Genomic DNA, 13,478 nt, shown 5'->3' with positions numbered 1-13,478 from the left:
CTTATAAAAGTGTTTTCTCCTAAATGCATGTGAAATCAGTTCTTGAAGATTAAATGCAAATGTATTGACAAATGCATTGGAAACAAACTACAAGACGGACCTCAAACAAGTTAATGGCATGAGTATCACACTTAAAGAATTAATGGCATAGTCAAAAGCCTGAACTCTTACTTTCTCCCCACCTTGCGTCCCACCCTCCTCCCTCTGCGCTCTTTATCTCGCCTACCTCTTGCTTTCTCTCTCTCTCTCTCTCTCGCTCTCTCTATTTCCCTCTCTCTCTCTGACTACCTCACATACTCACACGCTTGCATGCAGAAACGAGAAGAAAGCCACAGCGTGAGGAGCAGCGGCGGCCGCAACAGCGGCGGGGGAAGCGCCATGGGGATATTCTACCCGTAAAGACGTTACTGTTGCTGCGTGTGTGTGTGTGTGTGTGGATGCATGTGTGTGTGTGCGGGAGAGCAAGCAGGAGCCCCTGCTGGCGTTGTCACGCAGACAGGAAAAAGGGGAGTCAAGGGGGGGCTTAGAGGACGGCGCATCACAGGACGCCGATGTGCAGCAACGACTCCCGACTGGACCGCACGCCCGCCCGCCCTACCAACTTCTGTCATGGCGTAGCCTTCCTACCGCCCGTCGGTGGGCATGCAAGGGGCACAAGCGGGAAATCATCTTTTCCCTCAGCGCTGCACGACTGACTGAGGTGAGTCTCATCATGAGAAAAAAAAAAAAAAAAGTCGAGTTCAAGAATCTCTCGGGCATGGTAGAGATCTGACTGACTGCCTCACGGTCGAAGGATTAAGGGTTCAAATCGTGCATGGGTTTCCTCCGGGTGTTTTTGTATTTTGTGACTGAGGAGACCAATCCGGGGTGTCAACTGGGAAAGATTCCAGCTCAACCCTGACAGGTAACGCGTCAGCCAAATGGAGGGATGGGTGAAATCACGTCAAGTCATGATTTGAAGGTCAGGGAGATGACGACTGAAGTTTTTCCACATGTATTCTTATTCTAATTATTATAAATATTCCCATTAACGTCACACAGGGAAATCACAATCAGATGCAAAGTGTTTTAATCCACAAAATGTATAGTTTAACCTGGCTAATCAACTGACAAACAAACTCACTGACTTACCAATAAATTAACCAACAAACCTAATTGAGCAACCACATGCCTAAGGAATCAAACGACAAACCACCAGACCCACCAACCAACTAGCAAACCAATCACCTTAGTCTGACTTACTAACCAAAATAGCCAATAAACCAACCAACATACCTACAGATCATCCCGCCAACCAACAGTGGTAAAGTGACCGACTGAGTTAGCAATCAAATAACCAACCAACATATTGACCAACCAGCTAAAACATCAACCACTGACTAACTGAATTAGTAAACAAAATAACCGACAGACTCACTGATCAATTTTGTAATTTACGACCGACCGACCAACCAACAATAATTATAATAATAATAAATTGTATTTGTAATGCACTTTACATTTCCAAAGAAATATCAAAGTGCTACAGTGTCAGGTAAAAAAAAAAAAGTTAAAAAGTGCAGGTTTGAAATCACCATGTTACCGTCAACAAAATAGAAAACACAAAAAGGCCTTCTGAAATAAATATGTCTTTAGATCTTTTTTAAACTAACAAACCAATTTACTAATGAAATAACCAAACCACGGACCAAACAGACCAAACTGGCAAACTGACTAACCATTCAAATAACTTATGATCTGACCAACCAATCAGCTATCTAAATAATTAACTGACAAAACGCTTAACCAATCAAATAACAAACCAACTAACAGGCCAATCGACTAATCGACTTACCAATCAAAAGAATCAACCGAGACTGAATTGTGGAACAAGTAAGGATGTGATGTCAATCGTCAAAGTCATTTGAAGATTGAGAGGATGATGACTAACGTTCCTGATGTTCGCGATGAAATGTTGCCCAAATCTCATTCGTTCTTCAATGAACAAACATAAATATGTGGAAAATTGAGCGACTGAAATGACTGATTAGAGGGCACTGTTGGCAAAGCTGAAGGATCTGGCAGGTCTGTTCCTACGAGGACCCGAGTTGGCAGAAGAACAGCGATTAACTTTAACGTAAACTAATATAGATTCATGGACTGGCCCAAGACAAGTTTATGGATGTAGTTAAAGAGGACACGAAGGTAAGTTGGTGTGAGAGCCGAGGATGCAGAGGACGGGCTTAGATGGAGGCAATTGATTGGCTGTGGCGACCCCTGAAGGGAAAAGCCCAAAGGAAAAGAAGGACTGGCCCAAGACGCGTGTGTGTGTGTGTGTGTGTGTGCGTGCGTGTGTACGCGCGCACGGATGCTGCGGATCCAGAGTTGTGACCGCCCTTCACCGACGTGTCACTCCTCCAACTCAGCTCTTGATCTGATTGCATCTTCCCCGAGATCACCCACAGAGTGACGAGTGATGATTGCAAGAGTTATTGCACGCTGACATCGCTGTACAAAGAACCCAAATTGTAGCGTACGGGATAAAAATAGGATGTCGAAATGTCACGCCGCCATTTGTCTGTCACTCGAGAGTCTATCTTTAACCTCCCGGTTTGCCTCTCGAGAGGGCCGAGGACGCTGACCCCGCAGCTTGAAAGGGCGGCCATTCGATTGGATTCGTCAAGAGGAAACCGATTTCCGGAGAGGATGACTCACTTGAAAATGTTGGTGTGCGTCGAGTGCAAAGAGAGAACCTCTACGGGAAGACTTTTAAATATCTTGGGAGTTTATTGGACATAGTACAGTTTTGGGGTTGTCGGTTTTTCGCATCAGACCAAGACAAGCCAATGAACTTTAGAGGAGAGTATTTTAGTGGCTGTTGATAAGGAGTCTTAGAAAAGACTGGAGGCAGCAAGAACAGGCAGGTCACAGGTAACCAGACATTCCGCCTCTGATAATACGTCAGAAGCTGGCAAATCTGCGAGTTGACATCACACCCACCAATCCCAAATCTGGATTTTAACATTAACAAGGGGAAGGTCCACACCAGCTGTATGAATGTGAAATCCAGATTCTCTCTAAAGGCACAACCGAACACAACTCTCGGCTCTACTTTTACAGCAAATTCATGGGAATGTGTCTGTACGCAGCTCGGGGCAATTGCTGTCAACACAAAGGGGGTGTGGTCAGTCTCAGGTGTTAAACTTCAAACTTTGGTCACAGCTTCCATTATTCGTAGAATTCCACTTCTGACACCGCGTCGTAAACCTGCAAACCTGCAAGTCAACCTCAACACATCCCAAAACTATATCAAAGCAATTATCGCCGTGAATGTCCAACCTCGATGAGTTTTGTCTAAAAGGCACATCTGAACAAACCCCAGACTCTACTGTTATGCTAATTTGCAGTGTGTGAAAGCAGCTTGGGACAATTGATTTCATCGCAAAGAAGGCACAGAGTCTCAGGTTTTAAAATTCCCACTGCGGTCGCAGCTTCCCTGTTTATCCGTAATTCGGAAACCGCAAAATCCGCAGGTCAACTTCAACTCTCCCATCTGAAATCGGCAACTTACGCGCAGGGGAGCGAGTTGTGAAAAAGCCGTCTTAGATGAGTTTGAATTGATTAAAAATTCATGCTCACGGCTCGCAATTGAAGCAGGCTGGAACGAATCCTAACCGCGAGTTGAGTGCCTACACACGAGCGAAGGGAGATTAAATATTAACGAGGGGAAGACCCACAATGAGCAAGATCTGATTCATCCTCCACCATAACTCCTCCCTCCTGTTTGCTTTTCATGCGGCGGCTCGCATTTGCTGGCCACGATGGGGCGGAACCTCCCGATACCCGTACGCTTTGGAGAAGCGCAACAAAGAGAAGTGGAAGATACCTCCTCAAAAAGGAAAAAATGCGAGAGAGCGGGGCGAAGCAGCGCATTGTGATTAGTAGGGCAGCCTCCGCAGCGTCTTCTGCAAGATCTGATTTCCACAGCTGTGTGGATGGATTAGATGCGGCACGAGGGGAAATCCCCAAAGAGGAAGAGCAGCAGCACACATTGGTTGCGGGGGAAAGCACACTACAAACATGGCAAAGCAAAGGGAGTCAGGGAAAGTAAAGAAAATTCCACTCAGAGCGGAAGGATTCTTTGCTCAAAGGTAGCATCCGAGTCTAGGGTTACAGGTTTCTACCATAAGTGGAAAGCTGTAGACACCAACGTGCTCAATAAATATCCTGCCTTATCTCAGGTGACTGCAGCACCAAAATCCCTAAAAAATGCAGATATTTGTTGTTGGGACTGACTGACTACTTACATATCTGATATCCCTGCATGTAAACAACTACATAAGCTTCCAAATCTGGCAGCGACAACACACAAGTAAATAAATTACGTTTATTTATTAAATTAGAGTAAACCGTCATTTACCTTTAGAAAATGAAAACTCTCCGTAACCATGCAGGAAAAACTTTCGAGTAGCTCCTCCCCAACGCACAAAAAAAAAAAAAAAAAGGAGTCTTATATGGAATTTCACTTGCACAAATATTTGGTGTCAAGAACTTGGCAGCAGGACTTGCAAGGACACCAGTTTTAGTAAATCCTGTTGACTGCCTTCAACAGGTATGCAAATGAGCTTCTACTCTGGTACCATTGCAAAGCATCCTCATCTGATCTGAAGCTGGAATGTGACTGCGATTGCAATAAAAAAGGTTACTTAGCATTTGCGCGGCCTTCAAACAACACTTTAGTTATCTAGTCCTCGCCGCAGCACAGATAAAAAAAAAAGAAGAAGATCTTTAAGTAAGATGCTGCCTGGCAACAGCTTGGCTCGTCGGCCTTAGCGACAACCGCCAGAAAGACAATCCTTTAAAATCCTGTGATTTCCAGCCGCCTTTTAATCTTGAGGGTATTAAGCCGGCGTTAAACTCACAAAGGATTTGCCGTAGCGCCGCTTGGCTGACGGTGCCTCGACGCTGACCTTTGCAGTCAATCACTTGGGCCGGAGAGTGGCGGCGCGTTATAACGCTGTCGTTCCATCAGCGGCTGTAAAACACACCGGCCGTGCCGGCTGTCAAAGCATTCCGAGTGAACCCGCACCCCCACTGCATAATCTAGTGTCCTATCAACCCTTACATACTGTTCCTTTTCTATGGCGATAGAGAATGTTACGGGCCAAGATTATCCTCATAATAATTGTCTATATCAAATTATGAACCTTCAAAATGTATTCAAATCTTGTGAAACATTAACAAATAGATGATGATGAATCCTTAATTATTGTTTCAGACAAATGGGAACCAGTCGCCATGCTGGCTATAAAGTCAGACTTTCATGCACTCGAGGCCAACAACAAGGCGCTCTAAAGTGGCCAGGCAAACCTGAAGCCCCGGTCCACACACTGGCTGTCAAATATGTCTCCAAGAAATACTCTTAAGCAGCCACGTCAGCTGACTATCCTAAGTGAAGACGCATTTTTGGGGTGGCGGTATTGCTAACTGCGCCAGTTACCTGCTGGTACAAACTAAGTGCTCAAGTTTTTATACAGTAAAGTGGGGGAGAGGAGACTCATGCCAAACTCCCAAGCATGTATTTAAGCGACGCTCCCCACCCCAAAAAAATCTGTAAAACGAACAAGATGAAAACACATTTTAACGCGATTATCTCCACAATTCAGTACTACATAGTACATAGTTCTCAGTCTTTGAACAATTTCAGTGATTACCGAATCTGCTCCGGTTGGTCAACCACTGATCGTGATTAACTGATTTCCATAGAAAGGTATGTGATATGCGTATGTTGATCATCAATGCCTTTTTATTGTGGATCACCCGCAGCTCGTAAAAAATAATTGACAAAATTAATAATTTAATAACTCATTCACTCGCAGCCATTTTCACTAAAGCAACCCCTTTCGCTCCCGGCTGTTTTACTGGATTTTGACAGATTTTGCAAAGCCCACAGAATATTGTGTGCTATTGCTATAAAAACATGGACCCTACCAAAAAAATGAAAGATCTCTGATCTCTTCTTAGATCAGGAAAAAAAGTATATTTCTATCTGTTTGTTTATATAGCTATGTTTCATCATTATTCATAAATCTGAAACACTGGGGAAAGTTTTTATACAACATGACCCTGGTTGATCTCTTATACTCTGCTGCCACCTGCTGGCCATTTTTTTGTAATAACTACCATTGCTTCAGGTCAGAGGTTGCATCAAAGCCTTCTGTATGCTTTAAAAAAAATATAAAAAAAAAACAAACGTATAAATATGTTTTTGGGACCATGGCAATATTTAAAATGGAATGTTTTTATACCTTTTTGAGAGCAAATAATCCTTAGCAAGCGGCTCTAAAATTGAAAAATGTGCATCTAATGACTAAACTATCTGGTATCATGATGAGTATCTTCTCACTTATGCATGATTGGTATTGGAATCAGAACAGCCCTAATTTAAGTATCTCCATTATTTTGTATTTAGATCGAATTAGTCATCAAAATTCAGGTTAAAAGAATAACATTTGGGTATTTCTTTAGCTGTCAAATTTGACCTAAGCAGCATGAAAGAGTTTTAAAGAGGCGGATCACAGACGTTTCACAACACTCGTAACCATTTGTAATTATGAGCTCAGAAAGAAGCGGGAAAAGGAGAGAGACAAAACAAGAGTAGATAAAGCAGGATTATAGACAACTTCCATCATGCCGCCGCCGCCGCAACGCTCATTTGTTCAGGCAGCCTCACAGCTGTAATTGTCACGGCAGGAGAGTGGGAATTCCTTTGGCGGATCCAGGCAGCAAGGCCGTCGTGTTTTTGCTGGATTTTCTCCGGCTTTATTGGAGGAACAACATTAATCAAAGCTACAAGCAGCGACCAACGGGTGCTCGCACCCCCACTCCCGTCAGGGGAAGGGAGCCGGCCAGTTCTTACACTAGGAGGCGTCTATGAATCTCTTCAGCAATCTTCATCACCCTCGAGACGTTTTGGTCAAGCTCTGACCTTCGGGAGTTGAGTTATTAAAAGGTTGGTGTTTTATGGTGAGTCATCAAAATTCGTTGTGATGCTCTGCCTGGATTTTTTTTATTTTTATATACTGCTTAACTTTGGTAGCAATACGACAAAATCTCTACAGTAAGGTCGCTTTAGAAAGACTCGTAGAAAACTGAGTTCAAAATGGCAGTTTCAACCCAAACTGGCAGCCTTTATTGTGTCTTTTTGGATATAGATTCTTGTGACTTTTCCGTGCATAGAGATCCATCCATCTTCTCAACATGTTTATTAAACTTCATGTTAGGTGAAACTGGCATTGGAGGCACACCTACGTTTTTTTTAGGTTTGTGACTTTGTGTGCAATGACAAAAACTCAATAGCCGGAAATGTAGAGTCACCCATCTGGCAAGTACACGTGGGTTCGAATATGGTAGCAATCGGACAAAATTTCAAGGAGGAACTTGTTTTAAAAGGTCCGCTGAAAACGGCCAAATTGACAATTTAGTTTGTGTATTTGATCGTTTGGGCGGGTAACACCACAGTCCATTAAACGGTGTCCCTCAGGGTGAAGTTTAGAGGGCCTTTTCATTTTGTATCAATAAGTATCATAGACAAATGTAATGGTTGTCCAGCTGTTTTGTTTGATTTAGTCCAACATTTTGAGAAAATCTCTTTGCATTGCTTCTCCCTCATTGACATGTACAGCCACATTTTCCTGCTCTTAATTAATTCTACGCTTTTTGTGACACACACACACAACATTAATGAATTTTCCCTTTCGATGGAGCGCGAGAGATAAGACAAAATTAGTCTGGGGTATAAAAAACAACATGGCAAACATTAAATCCCCTTGGGGTTGGAAACGCTGAACGCTGGCATTTCAACCCTTTACGAGTTTACCCGCAGCGACGGCTGTCACATGCAAAACTGCTGAGTCAGGGTTGGGCCGACGGCTATATTTGAATTCAAGGTGCGTCGTGTTCAATTAGCATGTGAAAAACCATTTCCATCACCGAGTAATTAATTGTTTTGCTGCGGTAATCTGGATTGCCTTTGCTGTGGTGTTGTAAAGAAACGGCTCTCTGAAAAGCCGACACTCTCTGCAAAGTGTCCCGAGAGGTGCCCCCCCCCACCCCCCTAAAAAAAAAAGCGGGCCATTCTCAGAAGAAGACACTTTGCGTGATGAGTCATGCTGTTTCTGCAAGAGGCCAAGGGGAGGAGGAGGGGGGGGGGTGTGGGGGGGCTGGTTCTCACAAATCAAGATAACAAGGATTTATACGTCAAGAGCCCGCAGTGATGCCAAAACGTCAAAAAAGTATCAAAGGCAAACGCAGCATGCGATGTAGTATGCGTGGTAGAGAGTCGGCGCAGGCTGACTCAATTCATATTTAATTATCAGATTATTTCGAGCGGGGTGGCATTTCAAATTGTCCCTGTGCATAATCCTGAACATTGCGTCTCGCTATTGAGAACAGCGGTGACCTCATTTGGAGAGTGGGGGGGGGGAGGGGTGTCGGAATTTTGGGATAAGGGGTTTTCTTATTTAAAATGTCATGCACTGCACAAACATCGACACTGACGGACCACGAGACACAACAGTCTCAGGTCCTCACTTATTCTTTTTTGCTTTCCCCTAATGGGATCCCCCGCTGTGTTTACATTGACAACTGCACTGGCTCCACCCACCAAAAATTTTCACGACTGTATTTACCGAGCCGGAAACTCTTTTACAATCTTTATGTACAAATTTTCAATGGCAAACTTTGATACATTTTATCCCAGAGGAGACTGAGAGCAACAAGAAAATAGTACTGCAGCAAAGTGGAGACTGCGGAGAATTCCGTGATAAGGAGAAACAGTTAATCCCAGAGCAGACAGACAGACAGTTGCTTCACTGAAAATGGCTGCAGGTGAATGAGTTAAAAAGAGGCACTTCATGCAGGAGAGTGAGTGAGGAAACAGTGCTGCAGCCAAGTGGAGACTGTGGAGTATTTATTTTACTTCACTGCAAAATAGGCACATTTTAATTAGGGCGAACGAGGTGTTGCAGTGACGTGGAAAGTGCGGACGTGTGGCACAGAATAACAAAGAGGGCCCGTAGATAAGATTGTTAAGATAGAAAAAGAAGACGGCTCCTCCCCTTCATGCATAATTCAACAATAAATAGCCGGAGAGCTAATGTGGTGGGGGGGTGGGTTCAGGGGACGAAAATGTTCCTTGTGTGGCTTGCAGGTAAATAAACAGAGTGCTTTGAAATGGGCCACCTTTTTCCTGTTGACAGAGCGCGGCGGCGACGCAAGATAAGCTGACGGGAAATAATTGCCCTGTCTGATTCAACATCTATATGAGATTGCCGAGTGTTTGCTTGTTGTAAATCAGCGGGCCAGGAACTATACTGTGTTTGTGTCAAGCTGCAAGAGTTAAAGAGCCTGCGCAAAGCTAAATTATTACCTTCTTCTCAGGTTGGATATACATATTGGCAGGCACACTAAATCTGACTCACCATTCACAATATTACCTACTTGCAAAGTTGCGGAGAAAGCAGGGTGGTAAACTCCTCAAGATGATGCAAAGAAAGTTCGAGGTAGCAGTGAGTCAAAGTAATAAAATCTCAATTACATACACATTTTGGTATCGGTCTCTAAATCCGCAAGGTTTTACTGTATATTTGTTAAACCAGATGAAGCTAAATGAAAATATTTTTCTCTGGTTGCATTAGGAGTTATTTCTATTGAAGGTCAGACAATAAAAGTGAACCAAGCAAGACGCGGCGTTTGTTAATAATAGCCAATGGTGTGACGCCATTGTGAACCGGCGGCCGCTCTGGGAACAAGAACAAAAAATGCAAAAAGAAAGAAAAACATGGACCACTGAAACAAGAATTAAGTGGATTGGATGAATTGATGGATTAAGGGGCCCAAAAAAAAATTGGAGTCTATGGTTTCATAGAGAATGAGATTACAGAGAAATCCCAACAGATTATTCGGACCAAATGCCTTAATAGGTGGGTAGTACCAAAGGCGCAGGGATTTTCTAGGTTTATTTATTTATTAATAATTTTTTTTTACTTATGAAGAGATCCTAGGGACTAAATTTGTGCCATTCAACAAGTAATGTTGTCAGGCACCTTAACTACACATTTGAGCCATGAAAACACATCCTCTTAAAGATTACAGTTACCTCCGGGTCATCATGGCGTGCAAACAACGAGGCGCTCTAAAGCAGTACGAAAATGCTGTCCACATGCGGACTGTCATAAAGTCACATCCGTCGTTATCGTTTATATATATATATATATATATATAAGGATAAGGATAAGAATCGTGATCTTTGCCATAATTATGCAGGTTTATCCCCGTTACTTGATCTTAAAGCCCCGTAAAACACAAAGCTTTATGACTAAACCCAGTCATTATCGGCGAATGACTCCCTATCTTTCTCCACGCCTCTTAGGAACCATGGTGAGCAAGGAGGGCGGCAGATGCATGCTCACCAACTCCGAGTCCGACTCGGAGGCTGCGGTGGCACCCTTGCCCTCCGCCTCGCTGGCGCTGCAAGTCGAGTATTCTCTGGACACCAGTCGACAGGTAAGGAAGAGGAACAAGGCCCTGCAAGTGCGTTTCAAGGATATCTGCGAGGCGCAAAACGAGCAAAGGGAGGCAGAGTTGGCCAAGGACGGGAATCCTCTTTCTTACAAAGCGGCGTACCGCAAATACATGACCGTCCCTGCCCGCCGATCCATTCCCAACGTCACGCGCAGTACCGGGGTGCAAACGTCCCCCGACCTGAAGAAGCGCTACCAGACGTTCCCCTTCGAGCGCAAGAAAGGGCACACGTTTAAACACGTGGCGGCCGTGGAAACCTACAGAGGTCAGAATAACGGCTTTGTCGTGGAGGTGAAGCCGACCGCGCAGCGGTGTTTCGACGACGAGGCGGGGGAGGAGGGAGCCTGCGGGGGGAGCAGAGTTTGGCGGACCAAAGCGCTGCTCCATACTAATGAGCGCGGGGCCACGGTGGAGCAACACACCGCGCCCGGCGGCCAGCGCGAGGATGCGCTGCTGCCGAGTTGCGCCGTCAACTCGGACTACCAGCTCTGCAGCGTACCGCTCAAAGCCGGCGCGGGATTACCACAAAGACAGGAAGGCACGTCCCGATCGCGAACCCTGCCGGACAGGGCCTCCAAGGTGACGGGGCCCATCGCGTGGAACTCCCTCACGCAAGTGGAGTGCCTGGATACTCTGTCGGCACGGCACAAGCGAAAGAAAAGCCTGCAGCTTAACGGGCTGCAAAGCGAGACGTTGCCGCGTGCCGGCAGAGGCTGCGCCGCGCGGGTGCAGTGTCGCGCCGCCGACAAGACCCAGCGGACGCCACTGGCTGACCAGGAGGCCTGTAAGCAAATAGTGCCTATGAATCAGGACGGGGATGTTAAAGCACAGCTTCAAGCCATGGAAAACCTCATCAGCTCCAGCCAGGAGACCATCAAGGTGCTGCTCGGGGTGATACAAGAACTGGAGAAGGGGGAGGCCCACAGAGAAGGGTAAGTGGCTCCACCATGAACTTCACACTTTGGGATCATTCCATTTGGATCCCGTTGAATGAATTAAGAGTACACCGTCACCAAACATGACCAAGCTTTTCATAATGGTACTTCCCTAGCGGCAGAATGGAGTGGCTAAAACTGACCTGTACTGAAAACATTTTGAGTTTGGGGTTGCGCTGTGTGAAATAGCCCAAAAGATTGAGTGCTTCGGAGTGGAGGTCGTATATATTTGTAAAAAGACGACCGGAAAGAAACAAATGTCAAAAGAAAACCCGAATATTGGCAATATTTAAAAGTGTTATAGCCTGCATGAAAACGTAGTCATTGGCGGTCTGAATTTCCACCACATCCACATTCGAATCAATGTACCTGCTGACATGTAAATTAGAACTCGTCTTCCTTCCAAGCAATCACGACTTAATGGCTATTTCCAGCAGGGAAGTGCGTGTGATGCCATGGCCAAAGGTGTCTCCAGTGTGTGCCGGCAGACTTTGGAAAAACCCATTTATTGTCCAATGGCGACTGATTTTATAAAAGAACACAGATTGTATCAAGGCTGCTGGAAAATAGAGGATTGTTTATCGGAAAAGAGGCCAACAAAAGGGCCAATTTGACGAGAGAATTGCAAGGGCAATCAGATGCTTCTAGGTTTGGACTGGCAAAAAAAAATAAGAATAAAAATCGCTCATCTCAGGGGACCTGTTAATTTTTGTGAGAGAAAAACAGGTAAATACCATTTCATCTCACCATTGGTCTCCCCGCGCAAAACTTAAACATTTAGCAATGTCTCCGTTGTTAAGATTTTCCGCAAGCTGAGCCAAAAAAAACTAACAAAACAAAAAACAGGGCGCAAGAAATTTGCTCCAGACTACTTGCACAAATGCCAACTGCTAAGCAGTTAAAAATACCCGCAGGCTACATACAGGTGAGCTGTGTGTATAATTACATTTGATAGAAAATTGACTGGACAGCAGTTACGTATTGTAGGCGCTCCGTAAATCTTGTACTCTTTTGAAATCTGCCATCAGTGAAGACAAGACGGCACGGTGACCTTTAAAGGTGGAGAAATCAGGGTGCTAAATATACAGCTAATGGCACCTTTGCTCTCAGCTTCCCACAGAGAAGGCCTGCTAAACACAGGCCTTATTTTGTCTTATTAGCTCAGCGTGAGACGGGGTGAAATGGGCATTTCTGTGGATTGAGATGTTTCCTGATTGCTGATCTTATAAAAAAAAATAAAAAATAAAAGAGGCTCGACTTTATATTAGTTCCCTGAACTGCCTGTATGGGGGGGGGGGGGTGCTAGGTAATGCGCCATTTTTTCCAATTCCAACCAAGAGGTTTCAATAAAATAATTGGTTCAGTAAAAATAACCCAAGGATCAAGAATTAGTTACTAAGACGACGACAGAGTGTGAATCCAAGGTGACGCACGGCTTTTCTGGTCCAGTGACGACACATTTTTACGTAAGTCAGAACGTGGAGTCATTCAGGACAACAGTTTCACAAATAAGCCATTTTCCAAATGGATCTATTCCATATTTGTTCTACTTATCTTATTATAATTCAAACTACTGCGACGTAATTCTTTCACTGACAGCCATTTTCAAAGCAAAGTTCCATTTTCGAGCATTCTGACTCATCTGTCAAGACTCAAGACTATTGTGTTGCGTGACAATTTAGAAAGAGTAGTTTCTCCTCGTTCACCAGAACAATAAGGCTTTTTTTAAATAGCTTTTTCTGTTCCTTGATAATCAGCAGTACAACATGGGGTGTTTCATTAAGGATACCAATTTCTGACCAAAAAGCGGAGAAAACGAGATTTTTATAAAAAAGAAACACGTCAAGCAGTTGATACAAATATTTTGGCAAAATTATTTATTTACATTTAAGACGCCCGCTGTGAGTGACACAGACTTCGTCTCTCGCGTTATCTGTCAGTGGCTTCTTTTTTTTTTTTAACATTCACTCCCTCAACTGT

At 44.4% G+C, this 13,478-nt stretch overlaps 2 protein-coding genes across 4 annotated transcripts in view; one reads left to right on the top strand and one right to left on the bottom strand.

The window, feature by feature from the left end:
• The window catches only part of dock1 (dedicator of cytokinesis 1), a 90,898-nt gene that overhangs the window by 28,420 nt on the left and 49,000 nt on the right, over positions 1-13,478 (bottom strand). The gene's annotated exons all lie outside the window — the stretch shown is intronic.
• The window catches only part of insyn2a (inhibitory synaptic factor 2A), a 30,035-nt gene continuing 16,855 nt past the window's right edge, over positions 299-13,478 (top strand). The window contains exons 1-2 of one of the 2 annotated variants that reach the window (XM_086065018.1): positions 299-700; positions 10,412-11,495. In XM_086065018.1, the coding sequence (XP_085921144.1) occupies positions 10,417-11,495 (1,079 nt within the window). In that variant the 5' untranslated portion in view covers positions 299-700; positions 10,412-10,416. Of the gene's footprint in view, positions 701-6,902; positions 6,992-10,411; positions 11,496-13,478 lie in introns of those variants that run through there. The other variant, XM_086065019.1, reaches the window with a different exon arrangement.

Source organism: Leptonotus elevatus, chromosome 20 (assembly GCF_054856555.1).
Source record: "Leptonotus elevatus isolate MCC_2025b chromosome 20, RoL_Lele_1.0, whole genome shotgun sequence".
NCBI classification, from domain to species: domain Eukaryota; kingdom Metazoa; phylum Chordata; class Actinopteri; order Syngnathiformes; family Syngnathidae; genus Leptonotus; species Leptonotus elevatus.
The sequence above is the reverse complement of the archived record's forward strand: the minus strand, read 5'-3'. Positions and strand labels throughout refer to the sequence as shown.